Source organism: Spermophilus citellus, assembly GCF_964194105.1.
Source record: "Spermophilus citellus genome assembly, chromosome: 2".
Classification (NCBI taxonomy): Eukaryota; Metazoa; Chordata; class Mammalia; order Rodentia; family Sciuridae; genus Spermophilus; species Spermophilus citellus.
In genome coordinates this window covers 64,392,049-64,418,523 of record NC_138183.1, presented here as the reverse complement: position 1 = coordinate 64,418,523, position 26,475 = coordinate 64,392,049, and the positions used below count along the sequence as shown (strand labels likewise).

General features: G+C 34.9%; 1 protein-coding gene across 2 annotated transcripts in view; it reads left to right on the top strand.

Moving 5' to 3' along the window:
- Positions 1-18,482, top strand: part of UHRF2 (ubiquitin like with PHD and ring finger domains 2) — an 82,341-nt gene extending 63,859 nt beyond the window's left edge. The window contains exons 11-17 of one of the 2 annotated variants that reach the window (XM_081267014.1): positions 2,015-2,121; positions 6,171-6,333; positions 7,027-7,167; positions 9,424-9,520; positions 9,840-9,997; positions 13,407-13,505; positions 14,629-18,482. In XM_081267014.1, coding sequence (XP_081123140.1) covers positions 2,015-2,121; positions 6,171-6,333; positions 7,027-7,167; positions 9,424-9,520; positions 9,840-9,997; positions 13,407-13,505; positions 14,629-14,775 — 912 coding nt within the window. In that variant the 3' untranslated portion in view covers positions 14,776-18,482. The remainder of the gene's footprint in view (positions 1-2,014; positions 2,122-6,170; positions 6,334-7,026; positions 7,168-9,423; positions 9,521-9,839; positions 9,998-13,406; positions 13,506-14,628) is intronic. The other variant, XM_081267013.1, reaches the window with a different exon arrangement.
- The last annotated feature ends 7,993 nt before the right edge of the window (positions 18,483-26,475 follow it).

Genomic DNA, 26,475 nt, shown 5'->3' with positions numbered 1-26,475 from the left:
AAAAATAATCTGAAATAATGTTGACTGAACTCTGGCAAGTCTTCTCCTTCCTCTGATAATATAGAAGTTTTTGTTATAATCATTGAATTACAGATGAGTTAATATTATAGAATTTTAACTATTATTTTTTGATCCTTGATTATTTGGTTATTTGTTGCCTGAGGAACAATCAGAAATGTTTTTATAATCCCACCATTTGGAAGGCTGAAGCAGGAGGATTGCAACTTCGAGACCAGATTCAGCAGCCAAAATTGTCTCTAAAAATGAAAGGACTTGGGGTACATCTTGGTGGTAGAGCACCCCTGAATTACATCCCCAGTACTGAAAATATAAATAAAATTAATTTTTTTAAAAATTGAGGCAATTAAATAAAAGAAATGTTCTAGATATACTTACTAGAATTCCTTTAATTGTAACATACATTAAAGATGAAATTCCTCGATGTCTTATTTTCTTTAAATAGAGAACTCAATATTAGACCAACAAAAAGTGAATTCAAGGTTTTGAGGCCAGTAAAAACACTTTTAAAGGACAGGATTTTAGTTAGGCTTTTAATCCAAAGGGAAAAAAATGAAAAGATGTGTATAGTTGACCTCAGCAAGTAAAAATTTAGTACAGAAAATGAGAAAAACATCAGGAAAAAAAACAATAATGTTTAGCTAGTGTGGTAGAATTAGTTATATGCTGCTGGGTGTGGTGGAATATGCCTGTAATCCCACTGATAGTGCCTTGGGAGGCAGAGGTAGGAGGATAATGAGTTTGAGATCAGCATTGGCAATTTAGCAAGACCCTGTTTCAAAAATGGGGCAGGGTCGAGGGGCTGGGATGTAGCCCAGTGGTAGAATAACCCTGGGTTCAATCCCTAGCACCCCCCCGCCAAAAATAAGAAGTTGTCTATTGATGGTTACTTCAGTTACTTTTCTCAGCTACTGATGATTATTTTTTCTCAACTTATTTTGAGTTACCAAATCACCTAAAGACTTAGTAATACCGATCTAAATTTTTAGCTTTACAGAAATAATTGTGTAGTTTGTTGATATAACATTTTCTTTTAGCATTTTTCTTTTACATTTAGTAGATATTAAATACTGCTTTAATTTTCAAATTATTTTCCAAATTTTTTATAGTAGAATGAGTATTTTACCTAAATATATAGATGAACTCAAGAATATGAAATGTAGAGAACAAATTATGCTATTAGAATTCTAATATGAAATTTTAAGATAAACTTGCCTCATAAAAATTTTTAATGTCAACATTAGGATTTGAATATTTGTCACCAAATTTAGGTATGGTGTAGATGACAGCTATGAATTCAGTTATGGACTGTTTGTGAAAGTGGTACTGTCCTATGAAGAATATAAGGACTGAGGGTGTAGCTCAGTGATAGAGCATTTGTCTAGCAGGGGCAAGGCCTTGTGTTCAATCCCCGGCACCACAAAAATAAAATCCAGATATGATGGCACATATCTCTAATCCCAGCTACTCAGAAAACGGAGGTAGGAGGATTGTAAATTTGAGGCCAGCCGAGGCAATTTAGCAAGACCCTGTCTCAAGATAAAATAAAAAGGGCTGGAAGTCTAGCTCAGTGGAAGAGCATTTGCCTAGCATGTGTGAGGTCCTGAATTCAATACCCTGTATTGAATGTGGGCATGGGGGGATTACAAGCTAGTATTGATATGTTTATTAACACTGAATTAAATTAAATCTAATATTTCTAACTCATAAGACCCTGTCTTGTAACATTCTGAGGATTATTTGGCTACATATATAGCTTGAGAATAGCCATGTTTGGAGATGTTGGAAGCTAGAACTAGAAAGTGAAACTAATTTAGATCAAGTGATATATCTTGAAGGTATATCACTTGATCTGAATTTTGCATTATTTTGATAGAGTTCAATATTGTGTACATGTCTGTTCACAATATTCTTATTAAATGTTCTGACTCTAAAATGAGAATTTGTGAAATTATACTTGCATTTAATATCTTAATGTAAAAATCTTCTCCTGTAGGACCGAGGTGATGAATTCACATATACTGGAAGTGGTGGTAAAAATCTTGCTGGTAATAAAAGAATTGGTGCACCATCAGCTGATCAAACATTAACAAACATGAACAGGTACTGTTGTAAAGATGCTTAGAATTTGGATGTTGTATGAAAATTTGATTGTAGGATCATAACTTGTAACTTATGCTGCAAGGCAGAATCATAAATTAGGAATTAAAGAATTGAAATTAAAATTCCATCGCCTGATTATATACTTATAAGCATCCTAATTTTTTTTTCTAATTTATTTTTTAATACTGTTAATTTTCAAAAGGCATAATTCCCAGTCTTGCTTAATACATGTGTTGTACTTTAAAAAAAAATAAGTCTATTTTTAAAGAAAAGGAAGATATATAATTTAAGTAAAATTGAAAATGAGGCAGATTGTTTACTGTGCTATAAATTAAAAACAAAGTGATGTGGGCTGGGGAAATAACTCAGTTGGTAGACTGCTTGCCTTGCATGCACAAAGCCCTGGGTTCAATCCTCAACACCACAAAATAATAATAATAATAATAATTAAAAAAAATAAAGTGATGTTCTCTTCAACATGGATTTCTTTTAAATTGACAAACTTCCTTTTAGAGGAGACTCACTAGTGTGAAATACTGTTGTGATTAGGAGCCACGTGTACATAAATGAAATATAAGATAAATCAGATCTGCACTCAAGCTTTTATATTAATAAGTTGCCTTTTGAGTGTTATAAAAGAGAACGTTTGTTTGGTTACCAATGATCTTTTCAAAATAAATCTCCTTCAGGCATTACAAAAGAGCCACCTTGTTCTGGGGATGTGGCTCAAGCAGTAGCGTGCTAGCCTGGCATGTGTGCAGCCTGGGTTCGATCCTCGGCACCACATACAAAAACAAAGATGTCGTGCCCGCCGAAAACTAAAAAATAAATATTAAAAAAAAATTCTTAAAAAAAAAAAGAGCCACCTTGTGCTTACCTTTATTCTGTAGAAATATGAATGACATTCTGGCTCCCACAGGAACATAAAATTTAATTTCACAATTTTTTTTATAAATGCATGCTAATATCAATGTTAATAACAGATAAGTAACCCAAACCAAAAGATAACAAAGATCACAGTATAACATGTCCCTCCAAGTATTTGTGATTGTTTTATATAGTTAAAATTTTGTGTATTATCTAGTAAGAATATTTTCACTGAATCTAAATCTCTTGGTTTTAAAAGCATACCCTTAATTTCTAATTACCATATGAAGTAGAGAATATACCAGTATGATTTCAAGACTTTACTGCATACTGAGTTACACAGAATCTCTGTTTTTGTGTCTTGTATATTATTTCTGACAGTAGGATTATTTTACTGAACCAGCAGAGAAGACGGGTCAGATTTGCTAGTGGAAAAAAAAAAAAAAGTATTCCTGAGACAGGAGTCCAAACCCTACCTATATACCTTTTCCACCAAGAAGCCAGTTCTTCAGGAGGAATAATCTTTTAAAAAGTTAAAAGTACTTTGACCTATTTTTATCAATGAAAATATATCTTGGATGTTCAAAACGTCTTTTTAAAGTTCTCAGATCTGAAAATTATATTGTCTCGTTAATAATGAGACTATTTTACTTGTATGAAACTTCTTTGATCAGTACCCACACTTGTAATGTAGATCCCTTTCAAGCGTTTATACATACAAATCTAAACACTGTGAAAATCTCTTTAGAAAATAATTGACCCAGGGTTGGGGATGTGGCTCAAGCGGTAGCGCACTTGCCTGGCATGCTTGAGGCCCAGGTTCGATCCTCAGCACCACATACAAACAAAGATGTTGTGTCTGCCGAAAACTGAAAAATAAATTTTTTTAAAAAAAGAAAATAATTGACCCATTAAAATGTTTGCTATTAAAAGGGAAGTTATGAAAATGAAATATTAACTGAAGAAAATTTAGGGTTGACTTGCCATATAGACTTTAACATCCACTTGGCTACTTTAAACATTAAACTTTACACCTTCTGACTAAAAAGTCCTTTAGGGCAAAGAGACCTATGTCTTAGGAACACGAAAACTGGGATGAGAGGCCTTTAGGTTTGACCCATAGGTTGCTCTTTCCCAAATACTATATGGTACAATTCCTTTACCAGCTTCTCTGCTGAGAGGAAATTTAACATGTTTTTTGCTTCTGAAAAGTTTACCCCTAGTTCTTCCAAACTCTTTCACTTCAAGGAACTAAAGAGGTAGCAAGGCAACCTGGCTATCGTTTATCAGGGAAGTTAGAAGCAAATGATTGGTTGAGCTACAGATAGAGTAATGGAAGAGCTTTGTTGCTGTTTTGCCTAGTTTCATCCTTTAGACACTTCTTACATTATTGAATGACTTTTGCACTTACCTGAAACCAGAACTGAGTTGGCAGTTCCAGTCAATGGTGGCAGTAATTATGAGTGAAGACTCCTTGAGCTTTAAAGTATGTCACTCATTGAAATGAGGTGGTAATTACCCTACCTCTTTAAGAAAATGAAATATGCTTTTTTAATTTTTTTCAATCAAGCATTGAACCTAAGGGCACTTATCCACTGAGCCACATCCCCTGCTGTTTTCATTATTTTGAAACAGAGTCTCACTAAGTTGCTTAGGGCCTTACTAAATTGCTGAATCTGGCTTTGAACTTGTAATCCTCCTGCCTCAGTCTCCCAAGCTGCTGGGATTACAGGCATGGGCCACTGCAACCAACCCAAGTATGTATATCTTGATAGGTATTCCATAAGTAAGATATAAATACTAGCCCTAGAGTTAATGGCTATATTTTCTTCTACCTCCCAAAGTTGTTTTTTATTTTATTTAGAGACAGCATCTCACTGAGTTGCTTAGCACCTTGCTTTTTGCTGAAGCTGGCTTTGAACTCGTGATCCTCCTGTCTTAGCCTCCCAAGCTGCTGGGATTACAGGTGTGTGCCACCACACCTGGCTACCTACCAAAGTTTTAAAGTATCTACCTCCCTTTTTGATAAAAAGATAATTTGATAAGCTTTATTTTGACTACCGCTATAAAAGTTGTTTTTAAAAACAAAGTACTTGAAGCTATCTGTCCACAGCTATAAAAGTTGTTTTTAAAAACAAAATACTTTAAGCTTGTTTACTTTAAATATATAACTGTGATCAAGAGGTTCCTTTTCAACAGGTTAGTCATAGTCTTAACTTTTTGAGACTACATAAAAGAACCTTGCCCTGAAAAAGTATTTTGTATAATATCCGATTTGATCAGATTGGGAATATTTTTTTTTCCTAAGCCTTATGTGTTCTCAGTGTTTTCTTGTCACTTAAGTTAGGAAGTAGGTATCTCAGAGGAGAATACTGGTTTTAAACAAATTGTGCTATTTTTGGTAGGACTGGGTTCTCCCAAGAAAAGTCTTCTAACATCTGATTACCTCATTGATTTTTTTTTTTAATTACTACCTGAGTACACACACTAAAAAGTTTGGTTAAGTCAGATGCTCATTCCAACTCAGTGTTCCTCCCTGTCTATGTGTCATTAGTAACTGGTAGTCATCTCAAATAGTCAGAAATTCTTAATATCATGATATAGCACAAGTGTTTTGATTCTTCAGTCTTATTTAAATTTATCTTTCTGTGAAGACCTTTGAATAATATTCTCATATTATATTTGTTCTTAATATCCCTTAAACTTTCAGGACTCTCTTGTCTGGAAAGTGGAAAGTACCTTACTTTGTTGGCAAATTAATTTTCCTGGATTTCTTTCTAATTATTCCAGCAATTTGCCATACTCCCTTATCAAAAAAGATTAAAACAATCACTTGCTTTAGTTTTCCAACATTCTCCCTTCCTTCAACAAACGTTATTTAAAGAAAATTCCATGTATTTTTAGTTGTTTTCTATTATACGTGGCACAGATGTTGTTACTTTCAGAAGAACCCTACAGGCTATCTGAGAACCAATCCCCTGGCTTGGGGGTGACATCAGAAAAGTGATTTGTCTTCTCTGCTGGTGGGGGAAAGCTAAATCCTATTATCTGGAATAATATGGAAAGAATCATAGAATCTTAACCATCAGGTAAGGCATAATTCACCTTTTAATGGAGCTAATGACTCGATTATATATATGAAGAAAGATTACTTGGTATAAAGACTTTGTTTTATTTTTTAGGGCATTGGCCCTAAACTGTGATGCTCCATTGGATGATAAAATTGGAGCAGAGTCTCGGAATTGGAGAGCTGGTAAGCCAGTCAGAGTGATACGCAGTTTTAAAGGGAGGAAGATCAGCAAATATGCTCCTGAAGAAGGCAACAGATATGATGGCATTTATAAGGTGCTCTATCTGGCATGACATCTTATTAGTCATTCTTCCTGGGCTTTCAAGACAGGGTTGCCACAGGGAATTACAATGGATGGGCTGAGGAAAAAAGTGGGGATAGTGTTGGTATTTCTACTTTTTCTGGAAATTTAACAGATACATAAAGTAAACTCTTAACTCTGATACTTCAAAAAAAATTAAAAAGCTTATTTGAAGTTTCTAAGTGCAGTTATTTTGGGTTAATATCTTTTAAATAAGTATGTATTTTCTATGATAAACTTTTAAATAATTTGGCCATTATAAATCTTGATTCCCATATCTTTTCAGAACGCTTTTAATTTTAATGATTAATAGATTTTCAAAGCAGAATACATTATAATATTAAAATAAGATTGTATTCTTTGTTTAAAATTAGAGGCATCAATTGCCACCATTATTATCTACTTAATATGCAAAATTCACTGAATGAGCATAATTTTGTTACTATATTAAATTTATAGCAATGTTTTCTTACATTAGAACTATCTTAATAGAAGACAAGATCAAAACAATATTTTAGTGAATATTCTTGATTATTTACTATTCTTACAGCAAAGCAAGTATCTTATGAAGTTGCACTTAATTCTGGAAAGTTTACTTAAACCACTGATATAATTATAAATAAGCCTAAACTTAATCTCAATCTTGTACTGAAATATTATGATGTAGGTGGTGAAATACTGGCCAGAGATTTCGTCCAGCCATGGATTCTTGGTTTGGCGTTATCTTTTAAGAAGAGATGATGTTGAACCTGCTCCTTGGACCTCAGAAGGAATAGAACGATCAAGGAGATTGTGTCTGCGTTTACAGGTTAGATTACATTTGTCTAGGAAACTTGTGTTCATAAAAATGTATACCTCTATACTATCTATCTGCCTAACAGTGGATATAACTCATATAGCAATTGATCGGTGGAATATAAGGGGTGAGGAATAAGATCATGCAATTATACAGATGCAAAAGGAGTAAGAAGGTATCATCCTAATTGTCAAACTACCCTAGAACCAAGGGTTGTGCTTGGGAAATACTGGACTTGTCAATGCAAAATGAAATATTTCCAATTGGATTTGGAGACAATTTGAAGTATAAAAAAAAAAAAAAAAGAGCGATTCATGAAATTTTAGTTTAGGAAGTCTTGAGTCCAGATATTTATTTTAGAGGGCATAGGGGGTATATCTCTGGCAGGGGAAGGGTGGGGAGGTGGCTTTTAAGAGTGTTCTGCTTTTTACCCTTCTCACTTTTCCTCACCCCTTTTCTCTCTTCCCCCACAAAGCTGCTTCCTGCCCTGCCATCATTTTTAGTGCTTTGCCTTTTTTTCCCCTTTGCCCATGTTCAGCTGCTAACCCATAAAAGACTTTGTTGGTTTTGTGTGCATACTGGATGGTATGAATGCATTCCCCTTTCACTGCCTGTATACCCTAGACTTTATCCCTAACACTGAAATCAGAGCATGGTTTGAGTTTATCCCCATCATTCCCCATTGTTGTGCTTCCTGTAGAGACTACCAGCTTTGTCATTTCCCCTGGCTCTGCCCACACTGCATGTGTAGGGGCTGAACTATGGGCAAGTGTCTGACCACCCATGCAGGTGAGTGTGTGTCTTCTAGTGCAAGTCTGTTTTTGTTTTTGTTCTTTTTAAATACATAGGAGAGTGTTTAAATGAGATCCACCAATTGCTTAAATAATCACCAAAATAATCACTTTTATAACTAAATATACAAATCCATTTTCAAAAGATTTTTTCAAGCCAGAGTGTGGTGCCCATGCCTATAATCCCCTCAGTGTAAGAGGCCGAGGCAGGAGAATTGCAAGCTCAAAAGCCATCCTCAGCAACTTAGTGAAACCTTGTCTCTAAATAAAAAAGGGCTGGGGATGTGGCTCAGTGGATGAGTGCCCCTAGGTTCAATCCCTGGTACAAAAAAAAAAAAAAAAAAAGATTTTTTAGATCCCAGTGTTCAGAGCATTGTTCTAGATAGGTTCAATTTGAGACTGTGAGCAGAAGCATGTAAGCCCATTTACTATAGTAAGTGAGTAACATCATTGATTAGGCCATAAATGCATGGATCTTTAAACAAGAGCATTCTCACAAAAGTCTGTCCCACCTGCCCCACCTCAGAACACTCTAACCCATGAAAAAGGTCATCAATAAAGCATAAGGGTAATAGATAGAATTTATCCCTTAAACTCTTTTAGGTGGCTTTGTGTATAAAGCACCAATTAAAAATAAAAAAACAGGGCTGGGGTTGCGGTTCAGTGGCAGAGTGCTTGCCTAGCATGTGATCCACTGGGTTGGATCCTCAGCACCACATAAAAATAAATAAATAAAGATATTATGCCCATATACAATTTAAAAATATTTTTAAAAATAAAATTAAGAATTAGTGAAAGGAAGACCAGTAGAGAAAGGGGAATAGGGGAAGGGAAAGTGAAATGGCCCACCAGGGACTGAAATGGAGTAAATTAAATTACATGCATGTATGATTATGTCAAAATGAACCTAACTATTATGTGTAACTATAATGTACTAATAAAAGCATTTTTTTAAAAAGTCTGTTATGTGGTAGAAAATTGAATAATTGAGTTGTTTTACATTTTATAAAAGCTTTATCTACCTCCGTTCCTAATTTTGGAAGATGAGAAATTTGTCCCTTAATTTTCTATTTTAGATTGACTCCACAGTTTGCTATAATACCATCTATTTGATTACTGTCTGTTGTGTTCTATGGTTGCTCTTCACTTTACCTTATCTAGATTCTTCTTAAACTTCTCAAACTACATAGACATAACTTAAGATTTTTTGTTTCTTAGATTTGAAAGTAAGATCATTATATTATAAAATGGAATGTTTTAGCAGTAAAAGCTACATAGTTTTATACTGGATTGGGGATTTTACTACTCTTCTATCCTTTGAAGTTTTCTCTTTTAATTGTGTATCTCCTTTGTGTAAATTCTTAAAATTTGTGGAAGTATAGACCACCTCCCTTAAAATTTCTTACTGGGATCTAGAGTCTCCCTTCTCTGTGAGGCTTAAGTCTTTGTTGTCCTTTTCACCCTCCACCACCATCAGTATCCAGCAGGTTACCCTTCAGATAAAGAAGGGAAGAAGACTAAAGGGCAGTCAAAGAAGCAGGCCAACAAAGCTACAAAAAGACCGGCCTCAGATGGTGAGTAATGATTGCAGAGTATATATCCTATTAACATACATTTTAATATTGGAAATCTTGAGAGAATCATAAGAAATTAAAAGAAAAGGGCTTTTGTTGTTTTGGGGGAGATGGATCTTTTCGTACATTTTAATAGTGTCAGAGCCATAACAGAAGCAATTATGGTATCCTAAATGCTAAAAAGTCAGATGCTGCTTTATGTGGATATCTTCCTTTTAAATATTGCTGGTACTCATTAACTCGTTTGTTAACTGGATCTATTTAATAGTTTTAAACAGAACTGTGAATGTCTGCTGACATTTTTTTTTAATAAATATAGATGAGTGTCCAAGTGCCTCCAAAGTGTTCAAAGCATCAGATTCAGCAGAAGCTGTCGAGGCTTTTCAACTCACCCCTCAACAGCAGCACTTAATTAGAGAAGACTGTCAAAACCAAAAGCTGTGGGATGAAGTGCTTGCATCTCTTGTGGAAGGACCAGTATGTACAGTTTTTTTAAAACAAGAATGTTCTACTATTAACAACTAATGAAAAGTAATTTCCTTATGAAGTATGATTTTCTCAAGTCAGTCAAAATTGACTTCTATTCAGTTTTATCATTCAGTGTCACCACTTTTCAGAAATATCACAGGCAATAAGTTTAAATGCTTTTAGATTTATTTTAAACCTCTTAGAGTTTGGATTTTTATTGCTGTATGTGTGAAAATAATAATTTACATTGAGGTACTACTATTCCTGGGAATAATTTTCAGTTGTGAAACAGTCAACTGAATCTAAAACTCACCAGGAAAGTTTTTGTTATAGTTCAGTTATCCAGTAGCATAACTCTTAAGCAATTTGGTACATAATTTGCAAAACCCATGTGTTCAACTTAGGGATAAAATGAACCAGTATTATTTAAATATTTTATGTTTTTAATTTTTTCCCCTCTGTTTGGTATTCATAAAATTTTAAAATAAAAAGAATTATAAGGTTAATGTTTAGATTGCATATTCAGCTGTGTTCTATAAATGAAGCTTAAAAAAAATCCCAAAGTTGGAGACTTCAAATATAAATAATCAGTTCTTTCCTATTTGCTTTTATTGTGTTATTAATTTTGCTTATAAATGTGATCAGCTATTAGATATTGACCTCTTGTCATTTATGATACAGTTAGGTATTTTTTCCCCTTTTCAAAGTATTGTGATGTGCAGATATTGTGGGTAAACTCTAATTAAAACTCCATCTTATCATCTTTTAGTAATTTCTTCCTTCTAGCATTCCCTTTATTTTTCTCATTGCATTAGCTAGAAATTCTCATGTCTGAAGTGGAGTTATCTCTGTACTTTTTGTCTAGAGTTGAAGGAAACTATAAGGGTTTTTGTGTTGCATTTTGTTAGGGAGATAGTTGACATTATTATATCAAGAATCTTCCTTATAACTAATTAGAACAAATTTTAAAATTTTTAAAAATATAAAAAAGAAAAAATCTTCCTAATATCTTTTTATATTGCTAGAAAGTGAAGTTTAGTGAAACTTATCAAAAACTCTTTAGATTTACATTGGAATCATCATTCTCTTTGCTTGTAAATGTGATATGTTGGGTTACCCTTGATAAAATGAGTCATGATTGGAAGACACAGGAAAGTGATTTTACTCTCTGAGAAGTAAAAAAGAAGCTTGCTTTCTAGCTCAGAGACTCAGGCATACTATGACTGTTAGATGCATTTTCACTTAGGATACAGTAATCAGTTGTTAATCAGTGTCTAATTATTCTCTTATTGGGGAGGATACATCTGGTTAGTGATAATTCAGGTGAGTCTCCAATATGGGGGTATGTAGGGGACAAAGTAGCAGATACAGATTGGAGCAAAAGTCACCTGAGGACATGTGAAATTCTCTTCCCTGTGGGTATTGTCCTGCATATGACAAGATCTGACCTACTTAGGTCAGATTAATATGACCTTGCTGCTAGTGATTACTCTGAACATTTATGTAATGTTACCCTGGACATGTTTCATATCCATTCTCTTCAGATAAACCAAAAGCATATTTAATAAGTCAGGAAAACAAGTTGTAAGCCAATGATGACTTTTATATAAGTATATGTGTATATATTTATATTCCCTCTATGATTGACAGCTGCAACTACTCAGTAATTTCCTCTTGCTACTCTCTTGTGTATATACTGCTGACTGAAGTTCTGTCTATGCTACTTAAATATACTGGACTTGTGTCTATAGGACTTTACATACATACTGTCTCTGACCAGAATTCTCTCCTTTGCTATTTTCATGTATCTCATTCATTTATATACTTCTTCATGCAAATGTTACACCCTCGGAGGAGCCTTCTCCAGCTACCCTTTTCTAAAACAGCTTCTCTTGAATTTTTTGCTTTAACTTGCTTTGTTTTCTCAGTATCCACTATCTGAAATTAATTTATTTTTTGTCTGTTCTTCTATAGGAATGTAAGTTTCATTAGAACAGAAACTTTTTTTTTTGTCTGCTCTTTAACAGGAAAGTAAGTTCCATTAGAGAAGAAGCTTTTTATTATCACTATGTAGATGAGTATCTAGCATGTTATGAAACCTCAAAATATCTATATTATATACCCATATTTTAGACACTATGGAGGAAGAGGTACCAGGAAAATATCAGTCATTAACAAAGTAGCTTGTCAAAGAGAGGAGGGTGCCTGGTATAACCAAGTTTGGGTGTTTTTAACACCTCTCCCTAAGTACCATATTCCTTTAATGCATTTATTATTCACTTTCATAATCCATGTTAACATATCAATATCAAGGCATCTTTTGAAATGTGATACTTTTTTAAATTCTTGTAAATTCTACTTTTTCTATTTATGAAAAAGAAAAACATAAAAAATAGTCCCTTACTACCAAAAGTAATTGACTGGAAGATCATCCTTATATCTATTCAAAAAATGCCTTTTTTTCTCCTAGTTAAAAATAAAATAACCAGGGTAAAATGGAACCAGTAATAGCTTCTGAAGATATAGGGTATCCATTTGATCGTGTTTGCTTTAGATGGCTCTAGTTTTTATAATCTTATCTCACTTCAGGTAAATATTAGCAATAGGAAAAAATGAGATTTGGGAATTGAGGCAAAATATTACAGAAAATTTTAGAAAAATAAACATGTTGACACTTTGTTGCATAGATACTACTAATTATTATTACCTAGTGTTTTTTTTTAATCTTCAAAAAAATGAAGTTTTATAACAACAAAAAAATTGACTAGATAATGCCTTTCATATACTAGAATGCTGATGGATAAAAAGATCAATATGTAATAACTTTGAGACAAGCTACCCATAATTTTTTGGTTGTTTCTTTTGTTGTTGTTTGCAGTGCTGAGCATTGAACCTAGAGCCTTCTGCATGATAGGCAAGTGCTCTACCACTGAGCTACAACCCCAGCTCCTGTTTTGTTTTTGCTTTTGGTTTTCAGGTGAAAAATAGTTATCCTTGGAATATGAGATTTAGTGGGACTTGGGGGGTTTCTTCAGTTTCTTTCATATGTTTGCTTGTCTTAATTAAAATTACTGCTTGGAGCTAGGCACCTTGCGTGGCACATGCCCGTAATTACAGCTTCTTTAGAGGCTGAGACACGAGGATTGTGAGTTCAAAGGTGGCCTCAGCAACTTAGCAAGGCCCTAGGCAACTCAGCGAGACCTTGTCTCTAAATAAAATATAGGGGCTTGGGATGTGGCTCAGTGGTGAAACACTCCTGGGTTCAATCCACAGTACCAAAAAGAAAAAAATTAGAACTTGGTTTTCTTAATAGAAAGTATATTAAATGTGGAAACATTTTTTCCTCCTGATAATTTAGAATTCCTTCAGTATATTATGAACTGATAACCTTTTTTTCTTCCCCTTGGGTACCATGTAGAATTTTCTGAAAAAATTGGAACAATCTTTTATGTGTGTTTGCTGCCAGGAGCTAGTTTACCAGCCTGTGACAACTGAGTGCTTCCACAATGTCTGTAAAGTAAGTAGAATTCCCCTCTCACTTTACCTTGATAGGGCTGAAAGAACACTAAACTGTATACCTGCTTTAGCACATGAAGAAGCATTTTTTCATGAAGGAGAATAGGAACGTTACCTGTTAAGAATGTTAAGGGACATTACCAGTTAAGAAGCATTTAATTACATCTTTGTAGTAATTTAAGGTAATAATAATTTTAATATATTAACATATTATTTGAAATAAAATAATTCTAATATAATAATAATATAAATAATAACAAATATATTTTAATAATACAATACTAATATATTATTTGAGGTATTCTACTATTTTTGGAATTATTGAAGAGGGATTGAAATGGAAAAGAAACTAAGTATCATTGCTCCTTTCTATGTAATAGCTTATATATGTTTTATATATTATAGTGCAAACTAAAATTATTTCATTCACTTAATTTTTAAAAATCTAAAATAGTTTCACATACATAATACTAAAATCTAAAAAGCATCCTGTTTCTGTAGAATGTTCAAATGAATTGAGTATTGTGTTATCAGTGTGGTATAAAAGGAAAATTTGAGTTTTAGTCAAGCCAAAGTTGGAATCTTGTTTACTGATTGATGGTTTTGTACCCTGACCTAATTTCAAAATTTTAGTTTCCTTTATAAAATGGAAACAAACCTCCTTCAAATGTTATTGTGCCTGACCTTGTGTTAATTCTCTATTTTTAGTACGGCTAAATATATTTTTGGAAGATCCTTTATATGTAAAGCAACTTGATGAAATATGTAATTTAGTTTTAAGCAAGAGAATTCCAAAAAAAAAAAAAATTTCCTTCTTTAGGGCTCTCTCAGAAAAAACAAGACTAAAATCCAACATAAAATAGTAGACTGATGGAACCATACATACTCTCTAACACCATTATTTTACTGAATAAAGAAATTGAAACACAGAATAGTTAAATCATTTACCTAAAGTCTCACAATATGTGTCAGGTGGAACTAAAGTCATGACTATAGTGCAGATTCAGGCCTTGATAGCTGAAACTTCAGATTTCTGTTTAAAAGCCTAAGATGGTGAGTTCATACTTGACCCTCTGATGGAATTGTGTGTGTATGTCTGTGGTTCTTTTTTGTTTTTACCTTAGGATTGCTTACAGCGTTCTTTTAAAGCCCAAGTTTTCTCCTGCCCTGCTTGTCGGCATGATCTTGGCCAGAATTACATCATGATTCCCAATGAGATTCTTCAGACTCTACTTGACCTTTTCTTCCCTGGATACAGCAAAGGACGATGATCTGCCTACTTCTGTGTTATTCCTGGTAGCTTCTTGGACAATAAAGAATCTAAAATGGTTGGGGAGGGTGGAAGCAGTGGTGGACCATTTCTCTCACGTTCTGAAGCAGCTATTCCTCTTTCCTACATAGCCATCATCTTGTGTGTAGTAAGAGGCCCATTTCTCAACTGTCTTTTAAATATCAAAAAGGTAGTTCCTGTCAGTAACAACTAGTTTAATGAGTTAAAAAGTCAAAGCTTCAGCTCTAGTTGATATCCAAGTTATGATTTATTTTGCAACTACCTCAGGACAGAAAAGATTTATGGGGATTTTAAAAATCATTGAATAATTAGTTAAATGAGATTTTAGCTACACACTGCCTCCCAAATATTAGTTGTGCCTGGTTATTGTAATTTGATTTTACAGAAAAGGAGATGACACTTGAGATTCTTGGAATGAATGCAGCTTCTGTATTATGCATACTACTTTTTTTAAAATGTCTTTTCCTCCATTACAAGTGTGTGTTTTGCAAAGAAAGTTCATTTTTTAGCCCATTTTGTGAGCTCCATTGTGCTTTTTTTCCTGGTGTTTTATGCAAGTTGACTACTAATGACTAATGAGAACAATATGAATGCATTGTTGCTGCATTAAGTGTAATGTGGTGTGGTTTTGCAATTAAAAGAGGTATTCTGATGTTCTAGTTGTAAATGTTCATAAAAAGCCACTTCTGTACTAGTCAAACTGCTTTTAGTGAGTCTCACCAGTGTTTTTACATCTGCAGAGTATTGAGGGCTGCGCTAACTTTTGAGAGGTTTGAAATCGCTTCATATTGTGATCCTAAATTTTATATTCACTATATTCCTTTAAAGTATACCTTAATAAATATTTTATGATCAGAAAACGTTCATTTTGCTTTACTTTTCTACATTTTTCTGGCTTATATTAGGGTTTTTAAGGATCAGTTATTTCCAGAGATTTTTGTTAGATGTCTTTATTGAGACAAACTTCTTTTTTTAAAAAACCCTGAATTTGATAATGAGAACTAGAATGAAGTCTTAAGCACTAAGGACAAATTTCATCCTCACCGATTTTTTTTTATTCTTACTAAAAATGGGAAATTTTTCAAAATAAGAACACAGTGACTATTCTTTGATTTGTAACTCCTGTCTTTTGTTCACCTCTAATATAATGAGTGCTTATTTCAGACATGAATATTTTAAAACATTGTACTACTCGTTGTACTGTTGTATTTTCATCAGAGAAAATTTTAGATACAATCGAGTAAGTTTTCTCACCCCTAGAGTCATAGATACATATGTCTATAAATAGACATAGTTATAGATAGATAGGTAACCAACATTTATTGAATATTTAATCTCTGCTAGTTACTTGTACATTTTTATGTGTATTTGTTTGACCCTACAAAACAACTCTAAGAGGCAGGTATTATTACACCCATTTTTGGATGAAACTCAGTAGCATGGTGAAATTAAATAACTTGCCAAAGGTTATAATTTACCAAATAAGTGGCAGAACTGTGCTGTAAGCTTAGGCAGTCTGGTGATCTTTACCTTCCACTACATAGGCTCTCACCCTTGAATATATAACATACGAGTTTCATTGCTTTCCTGCATTCAATTAAATTCAAAATTGGGTTCTGAGAAACACTTATAGCATAGTGATTAGGAGATGACAATGATTCCAACATTGGTAAGTTATCCCCAAATTTGTGAAGAATCAAGTTTAATTAGAGTCTTCTTAGATTAAAAGTTATTCATTAAGTTGTGTTATCAGTGCTGCATTCCTATTAAATGAAGGGTGGGAAATATCCCCAAGTTTCAGCTATTTAAACTAGTTTAGGCTGATGCTTTTTTAGCAAAATAACTAAATCTCATAGTTATACGTTTTCTTAATTGTGCTATTATAACATGACAGAATAGGAGAAAAGGCTGCTTATAGCTTAACACATTCCTAAGTACCAAGAATGGCCCAAAGGTAAGATGTGTGTGTGTGAGAGAGCTTTTTAATTTTTTCTTTTTACATAAATACTGTAGTTTGTGCTTAGGGACTTTTAAGAAGAAAAACCACAATACTTTTGTCACACATTTTTTTTATATTTATTTTTTAGTTTTCGGTGGACACAACATCTTTATTTTATTTGTATGTGGTGCTGAGGATCGAACCCAGCACCCCGCGCATGCCAAGCAAGCCCGCTACTGCTTGAGCCACATCCTCAGCTCCATATTGTCACACGTTTTTAAAAAATAAACTAATTTCTTTACATCATCCAGTATCTAGTAAATGTTCCAATTTCCTTTGTCCCGAGTGTTGGGTATTTTATTTTTAGTTGGTTTGTCTGAATTAGGGATCCAAATAAAGACCTCACATTGCGATTGCTGTCACTTACGTATTTTTAAATCTGTATATGTCCCCTTAATATTTATCCTCTTAAATCTTTTTTCTCTCTTTATTTACCATTTATACTTTGCATGTTAAAATTGAGTTGGTTCTGAAATGCTTCTGAACAAATAAATTTAGGTGAGGTAGCCTTTTGGTGTAGCTTAAATGTTTATTTTCTGTGAATTGGTAGTAGAATTAAATCATGATCTGATTTGGATTTGACTTTGGGGAGGGGGTAAACTTTATAGGTTGTATGGTTGTCCTTCAGGAGATATAATATCTGAGGGTCTGTAAGGCTTAAGTTTGAAAGATGAGCTTTAAAAATAATCTGGAATTAATACACTTAGTTTATCAGACATACACGCGTACACACACACATACACATACACACACACTCCCACACACGCGACCGTTTAGCTAAAAGAAAGGGCCTTACCTCTTTACTTATGGCTCTGGATTTCACTATATAGCTTGCTTTACAAGAACTGGGTAGAGTTCTGTTCTGCCTTGCTCATTGCCTGCTATTTTCTCATTAAGGATCAAACCTTTCCCCAGAATTAAGCTTAATGGTCCATTTACCCCTAACATATATTGAAAGAGTTACTCTTGCTTGCCCACTGAATTCTTGATCCCCACAACTGGACTTTAAGAATGCCTGAATGGACCTGATATCTAGTAACCTGGTTTAATATGATCCTATATTGGGAGAGTGGGGGTGGGGAGATTAACCAAAAAAACTTAAATATCAGTCACTGGATATAAGAAATTGAAAACTACTCAGAAGGACCAAGCAGACAGATGACTGCCATTGAAAAACTGAATGAAAGAATAGGGCTGGAGATGTAGCTCAGTGGTAAGAACACTTGTCTTGCATGTGTGAGATTCTGGGTTCAATCCCCAGCACCAATGGGGAAAAGAAGAAAAAAAAAAAAGTTTTACAACTATATCCTAAAGTATGAAGTTGTATTGATAGAGTAAAAACAAGCTATGTGAAGAGTAATTTGAGAATAAGATTCTCTGAACTAAACATGATTGTATAAATAAATGCAACAGACAAAACAGAATGGATACTGCCAAAACTTGAATGTATTGCCAAGTAATTTGTTGCGTATGGATATGCCACAGTTTATCTGTTCATCTACTGATTGATATTTGGGTTGTTTCCAGGAGTTTGCTATTATGAATAAAGCTGCTATGAACCATCGTATGTAAGTCCTTGGAAAATAGTTCGACAGTTTCTCTAAAAATTAAATATGCACTTACCATACAACTCATCCATTTCACTAATAGTTATTTACTCAGAAAAATAAAGACATATGTTCAAAGTGATTTATGCCATTGTATATTCATGCCAGCAGTGTTTGAGAATTCTGGTTGCCTCATTCTTGGTTTTATCATTTCTTGTAATTTTTAATCATTCTAGAGAGAATGTAGAGAGAGCAAGAGATGAGTGAATTAAATATTGGTGACAGGAGTAGATTGTGGTAGTTATCTGTTCAAGTATTTTTGAAATGTTGTTCAAATATTTCTGGATCTGAAGCATACATGATAGGATTATACTTCATAGTCTTCTTGTGTTTGGGTAGGGCCATGTGACTGGCTGGCAAATATTATAGTTTGGATCTTTTTTTAAAAAAAAATATTTTAGTATGTTCAATAGTAACATGCCCCTTAAAGTTTGTATGAAGTTACTCTGAAAACCACATTTGTGACAAGTTTTTACATTTGTCAAAGGTAATTTTGCTTAAGAGGCTGTTGTTGATATACTTACTTGGTTTTATTAATTTGCATGCATGCTTATTTACCATATGGCTAAGCAGGTCTTCTGGATCATTTGTTTTATGTTGACACAAATACTGTTCATTACAACTGTAATGCAAATGTAGAGTTCGCTCACACCAATAGAAGTGAACACTAAAGTGGGCTTCTGCAATGTGCTGAGGTTCTCAAAAATTACTGTCCTATAATTACAGTTTACAAATGTCGGGATCTTCTTCATGTAGTTTTGCATGTTTAATCAGAGGCATGTTCGTACAGAAGCTTTCCTTGTATACTCTGCACACATTTGAATCAGTATGTTTGTGCTGCAGCTCATATGCTTTTATAAATCAGAAAAAAAAATGTTTACTGTTGAATTCACAAAGTTCACCTTTATAGAGGCCACTGCTATAAGATCTCAGTAAAGGCCATTTCTGCTGGGCAGTCACATTCAGAGCTTGTCTCTTGTCAAGAATTTTACAAAGTTTAGTGATTTTTTTATCAGTTTGTTCTTGGAGATTCTCGGGGGAATTGTCTTCTGTCAGTATGTCATCATCCTCAGAAATCATATATATTTTGAAACAATTGGGACATCTTCAGCAATGTGAACTTTTGTAGGACTCTCCTCTTGAGTTTGCTGGTTGATTGATTTGGATGAGTCACACTCTTCATCACAAATTTCTACATTAGATTTTTTGCCTCACTCCACATCTGCTCTGCATGCCTCCTAGTGTGGATCTTGAATCCACTCAAAGGTCTATATGTTGAAGTCTTGGCCCCAGTCCATAGGAGGTGGTGGAACCTTTGGAAAGTGGTTCTAAGAGAAGGAAGTTGAGGTCACTAGAAGCATGCTGTTGAAGGGGATATTGGGACGCCTTTTTCCTTTCTGCCCACTATGAGAGGAATAGCCCTCTTCTGCCGCACACTCCTACCATGATGTACTGTGCTACTCAGGCCCAAAGCAACAGGGCCAAGTGGCTATGAACTGAAAGCTCTGAAATTATGATCCAAAATAAACCTTTTTCATTGTTAGTCACTTGATGGTCTCAGATATTTTGTCACAGTAACAGAAATCTAACATGGAAAATTGGCACCAAGAATGGGATTATTACTGTGACTATTCCTAATGATATAGTTTAGAAGCTTTTGGCATTAGTTTGTGGAAGAGTATGGAAAAGTTTGGAGAAGTGAGCTAGAGGAAGCCTAGAATGCAGTAAAAGGAGCTTAATAGGTGATTATAATAAGGACTAAAAAAAAACAGAATGCTGATAGAAATTGAGACAGTAAAGGTAATGCTCATGAAGTTTCATAATGGAAATAGACTCAATTGGAAATTGCACTAAAGGCCATCCTTTTTACACTGGCAAACAATTTGGATACGATTGTATTTGTATACTGAGACTTTGTGGAGCAGAGTTGAAAGGTGATAGACTAGTTTATCCAGTGGAGGAAATTGCAAGTCAGCAAACTATGCAGGCAGTGATATGGGTATTACTGGATGGTTTTTAGCCAAACATGTTATAAGTATCAGGAGCAAGGGAAACAGCACAAAACTTTGGAAAACTTTCAGATAACTATAAAAGGAGTATGCTCAAAGGTGCTTCCAAGGATGTGAAGTTGCTCAAGAGGTTAACATCATTAAGATTGCAACTACTTTGCACCAGGACAATAGGAAACATACTTTGAAGCCATCTCAGCAGTTCTCACTATTTAAATGAAAGTATAAACTCACTGCTACTTCTGCAGGACTGCCTAGGAAATTGTTTGCCCAATGATTCATTTTATTTCTCAGAGGTCTTGATTTAAGCAGCCTAGGTACAGCACAGAGCTTGGTGTCATCTTTGTAATACTGGTTTTGTGGGCATGTAGAATGCAAGACTTAATGGGGTCATAACTTTCACCAACGTCTCAAAATTTCATTTAAAGCCTATATAGTGTGTGGTAGGGTCAGTTCTTGAAATCAGCATCTGACATAGTGACACATGAAGCTGTGGGTGAATCTAAAGCTGCAGGGGAGACTCCAGGAAGTTAGAGATGTCAAGGGAAGCTGTAAATCAAGAGAGTGGCCCTATGTGGGTGGCAGCCAGCAAGGCCATAGGGGCAGGACTGCCCAACCTTGGGAACCCACATTCTGCCACAGTGTTTCCTGGGTGCCAGACATGGAGACTTAGGAGCTAATGTCCCCCGCCCACCACCACCACCGGTTTCTATCTCACTTTGATATGATCCTTCCCTTCTGTGTGTCTGTCCCTCCCTTTTAGAATGGGAATGTTTACGCTGTGCCTGTCCCATCATTGTAGCATTGTTGTTTTGTTTTAAGAGGGGCTTACAGCTAAGAGTTTGCCCTGAGTTTCAGAAGAGACTTTGGACTATGACTTTTGAGCAGTGCTATTTTTTAAATTAAATTTTTTTTTAAAGAGAGAGTGAGAGAGGAGAGAGAGAGAATTTTTAATATTTATTTTTTAGTTCTCGGCAGACACAACATCTTTGTTGGTATGTGGTGCTGAGGATCGAACCCGGGCCGCACGCATGCCAGGCGAGCGCACTACCGCTTGAGCCACATCCCCAGCCCCTTAAATTAAATTCTTTATTCTCATTTGTTACATATGATGGCAGAATGCAATTCATATTACACATACAGAGCACAATTTTTCAAGTCTCTGGCTGTACACAAAGTATTTTCACATCATTCGTGTCTTCATACATGTATTTAGGGTAATGATGTTCATCTCATTCCACCATCTTTCCTAACCCCATGGTTCCTCCCTTCTCCTCCCTCCCCCCATTGCCATTATGAGTCAGCATCTTCATGTCAAAGAAAACATTTGTTGAGCAGTGCTATTTTTGAGCTGTTAAGACTTTGGCAACTCTTCTAGATGGACTGAATGCATTGTGCATTGTGAAATGCACCTTTGGGAGCCAAAGTTGGAATATTGTAGTTTGGATCTTAAATGTCCCACAGTGGTCCATGTGCTTGTCCCCAGCCCATGGCACTGTTAAAAGGTAGTGGAACCATTATGACATGGAGCTTAGTGGAAGAAAGTTAGATCCTTGGGGGCATCCCTTTGAGGAAGATATTGTAACACCAGCTTCTCCTCTCTAGGTTTCCCAGTCACCATGAGATGAGCAGTTTTCTTCAGTACATGCTCCTGCTAGGATATACTGCATTGCAATAAGCCAAATGACATAAACTAAAACCTCTTAAACTTTGAGCTAAACTTTCTCTCCTTGTAAGTTGTTTATCTCAGGTATTTTGTCATAGGGATAGAAAGCTAACACAGCCAGTAACTTGTGAGCAAAAATGCCATGTATCATTTTAATCAGAGCATTTAATTGCCCTCCAGAGTTTCTCTTCCATGGAGACCAGTAGCTCTGCAGGTTAGACTTCAGTTAGCTTGGATCACAGAATGAGAATGATAAAACCCCAATCCAACTTGTGGTGGACGTGCAACATGAGAAGTAAAAAAAATTTCAAACCCATGAAATTTTTTAGTTATTTGCACAGCATGATCTAGGTTTATTCTTACAGAAAAATTCCTTACTCATCTATAAATTTAGAATTATACATTAATTTGTCTTAATTTTCTACCTATGATTTTCATTGTTTTTAAACTAAGTTTTGGAATATCTAAGTCAATTGACTATGAGCAGTTGAAAATGTGGAAGGCACTCTCTAAGGTGGCCTCAATGATTCTCACTTCTTGGTTGTCATGTCTGCTCTAATATACTCCTCTTGACTTAGATTCTTTTAAAATTATTAGAATGCAGCAGAAATAACGGGATGTCACTTCCAAGGTTACCACTGGATTCCAGTTTGGATGCCCAGTCTCTCTTGATTTGGAGGAAGCCAGCGGCCATGTTATGAGCTGCTGTATGGAGAGGGACGTGTGGCAAGAAACTTATGTCTCCTCCACCTTCAGCAAGGCCCTTCAGCCTACCAAAAACCACACAAGTTGAGACTTCAGCACTTTATTGCAACCTTGTGAAAGACCTTCAGCCACAGGTACCTAGGATTCCTGACTCAGAAACAGATAATGAATGCCGGTTTTTTTTTTCCTCCTTCTTCTTTTGTTTGTATTGTTTTAATTCACTAAGTTTTAGGATAATTTGTTAAGCAGCCAAAGATAAGTAATACAAATACGGTGACCTTAAATACCAGTTTGCCCAGGACAAATCCAATTTGCACTTTTTACTCCAAATGGTTATGAACAACATTCACTTTTCCTCTTTAAAACATCCCAGATACGATAAGATTGGCTCTATTGCTAGACTTAGTTGAGATTTTAATTCACTTATTTCTGAAATATTCTTTCCCTACCATAGCCAAGGTTTTTAAAATTCAATTAAAGAAATTAAATTTCTTCTTGAAAATATATTCTTAAAAATTCTAGTCCATTATAATGAGAAATGATAACTGGCAGAAAGTCCAGCAATCTAGTGGATATGTTACCTGGAAATCCTTTGTCTCCAAGCAGCTTCTAACTAAATCTCTGCCAGATTCCTAGATGAAATTTTTGAGGTGCCCCTTATTTCATACACAACAACCCTTTATTCTACCTCCCTGGAAGATTGTGAACAAGGTACTTTCTGGTTGGTATCTACTTAAGAAATCTCATGGGGCTGGGGTTGTGAACAGTATGTATGTCCTCCCAAAACAATTTCTTTCTAAAACACTTCAACCATATTGTTCCCTCAATTCACATTTTAAAACTTTAAAAACCTCATGTTTTAGATTAATGACTAGGGTCACAAAAATAATAGAGTTCCCATGTACTTTTTACCCAGCTTCCCCCAATAATAGCATCTTATATAATCATAGTAAGTTGTCCAAACTAGGAAATTGGCAAAGGCACAATATTAACTAAGGTTTTTGCATGAATTCATTTTGAATGTATGTGTAGTTCCATGAAACTTTATTACAAATAGATTCCTGTAACCACTCAATGTTCCATCATCAAACAGTTCCCCTTTTACTACCCCTTTAGAGCCATACCCTAACCTTAACTCATGACAGCCACTAGTTTGTTCACCATTGCTATAATTTTGTCATTTCGAGAATGATAATAAATGGAATCACACAATATGTACCTTTTTGAGGTAGGCTTTTTCTCACAGCACGACAGCCTTGACATCCATCTAAGTTATTACATGCATCAAATAAGTTTCATTTTTTTCTTAGTTGTAGATGGACACCTTTTTAAAATATATTTTATAATTGTAATTAGACATAATACCTTTATTTATTTACTTTTATGTGGTGCTGATGATTGAACCCAGAGCCTTGCACGTGCTAGGCGAGCACTCTACTGCTGAGCCACAACCCCAATCCAGACACAATACCTTTTTATCTTATTTATTTTTATATGGTGTTAAGGATTGAATTCAGGGTGTCGCAAGTGCTAGGCAAGCGCTCTGCCACTGAGCTACGACCCCAGCCCTGTTTCATTTCTGTTTATTGTTAGGTAGTGTTCTAGGTTTTTCATCCGTCCATCCATTTAAGGACTTAGGTTTTGTTTCTAGGTTTTGTCTATTATAAACAAGGCTATTGAATATTCATATACAGATTCTTGTATTTACATAAGTTTTCACAGTGTTGTATGATAGGTATATGTATAACTTTATAAGAAACTGCCAAACTGTTTCCCAGAAGGGCTGTACCATTTTACATTCCTGTCAGCAATATGAGATCCTATTGTGCGTTCTTACCAGCACTTTTTTTTAGTTGTAGATTTTTATGTGATGCTGAGGATTGAACTTAGTGTCTCACACATGTGCTAGGCAAACACTACCACTGAGCCATAACCCCAGCCCCTCTATTTTTATTTTAGCTATTCTAATAGATGTGTACTGGTATCTTATTATATGACTTTATTTTGTATTTCCCAAATAGCTAATGTTTAATTATATTTTCATGTACTTAGTTGCCATTTATGTATCCATGAAGTATCTATTGAAGCCTTTGGCCTACTTTCTGATCAGATTTTTTCTTACTGTTTAGAGTTGTTTCTCTAGCTGAATACTAGTTTTTTATTAGATATTTGATTTGCAGCTAATTTTTCCTGTCCTATTATGTTCTTATCATCTTACCAGGCTATTTCACATAGGAAAAGGTTTTAATTGTAATACAGTCTCTAATTTATCAATTTGGGATTTTATGGATTATACTTCTGGTATCAAACATAACTTTTAAAATTCTAGAAGAAAATAATAACTTGTACCTAGATATTTTCCTTTGCAATTACTCTTTCCAAAATTGATTTTTCCAAGTTCATTTTCTTTTTGCCTCAGAAGCTTATGTGAGAGACAATGCAAGAAAGTTTAGAGGTGAAATGATTGGGTTATGAGAGTCTTAACCTAATCACTGCGTTTATCCCCTCATAAGGATTAACTGGATGGTAAGTAGGGTGTGACGAAAAGGTACGTCATTGGGGGCATACCTTTGAGGTTATATACCTGGTGAAGAACTCTAGAGCTTCCTGGTACCGTGTCCTGAGCTACTTTGTCCCATACTCTTCTGCCATGATGTTCTGCCTCCCCTCAGGCCTAGAGTGATGGAGTCGGACATCTGTGGATTGAGATCTCTGAAACTATGAGTACCAAATTAACTTTTCCTCCTCTAAAATTGTTCTTGTCAGGTCTTTTGGTTATGGCAGTGAAGAAACTGACACACAGTTCAGAGTGCATTTTCTTGCCCACTTTTACAGGCCAGACAGTTTAGTTTTCAAAGTCCTTGGGTCTGCCCAGGACTTCCTACAAAGATTTATATATATTTGTTTTTTAGTTGGATACAATATCTTTATTTTATTTATTTATTTTTATGTGGTGCTAAGGATCAAACCCAGGGCCTCGCACATGCTAGGCAAGCAATCTACCACTGACCAAAACCCCAGCCCCCTACAAAGATTTAAAGAATCCTTTTCTCAAGGTCCTTTCTCTCCATTTTCCTCCTTCAACCTATAGTTAGGATTGGTAGAGAGCTGCCACTTTGCAGCTGGTCACTCAGTATAGAACAAGGATGGTCTACAGGGCCTTACTCCACAGTCTCAGCCAGACTCAGTGATCAGGGGGATGGGTATTCCCCCCCCCCTCCGTGGTATTTACCTAGAATAGGGAGAATAATCAAATAGACTTTTTCCTACTAAGTCACCTTTTTCCCATTCCTTTGGAATGCTCAGCTGATAAAGAAAAGTAACATCTATGCCATGTTCTAAGCCTGTTTGTTTTTTTGTGTTTAAAATATAGAAAATGACATTCATATAACAAACCCTATACAGTATTGATCATTGTGGGGGTTTTTTGGTTTTTTTTTCTTTTTTTTAATTGGTTGTTCAAAACATTACAAAGCTCTTGACATATCATATTTCATACATTAGATTCAAGTGGGTTAAGTATTGATCATTGTTAACATTGAATTTCTTATGCAACTTCTATTTTTTTGTAGTGCTAGAGATCTAACCCAGGGCCTTGCATATGATAGGCAAGTACTCTGTCACTGGGATACATCTCAGCCCTTATGCTTTATTTCTTAAAAGGACAAAATAATACAAGTGAAGTTGATGAGCT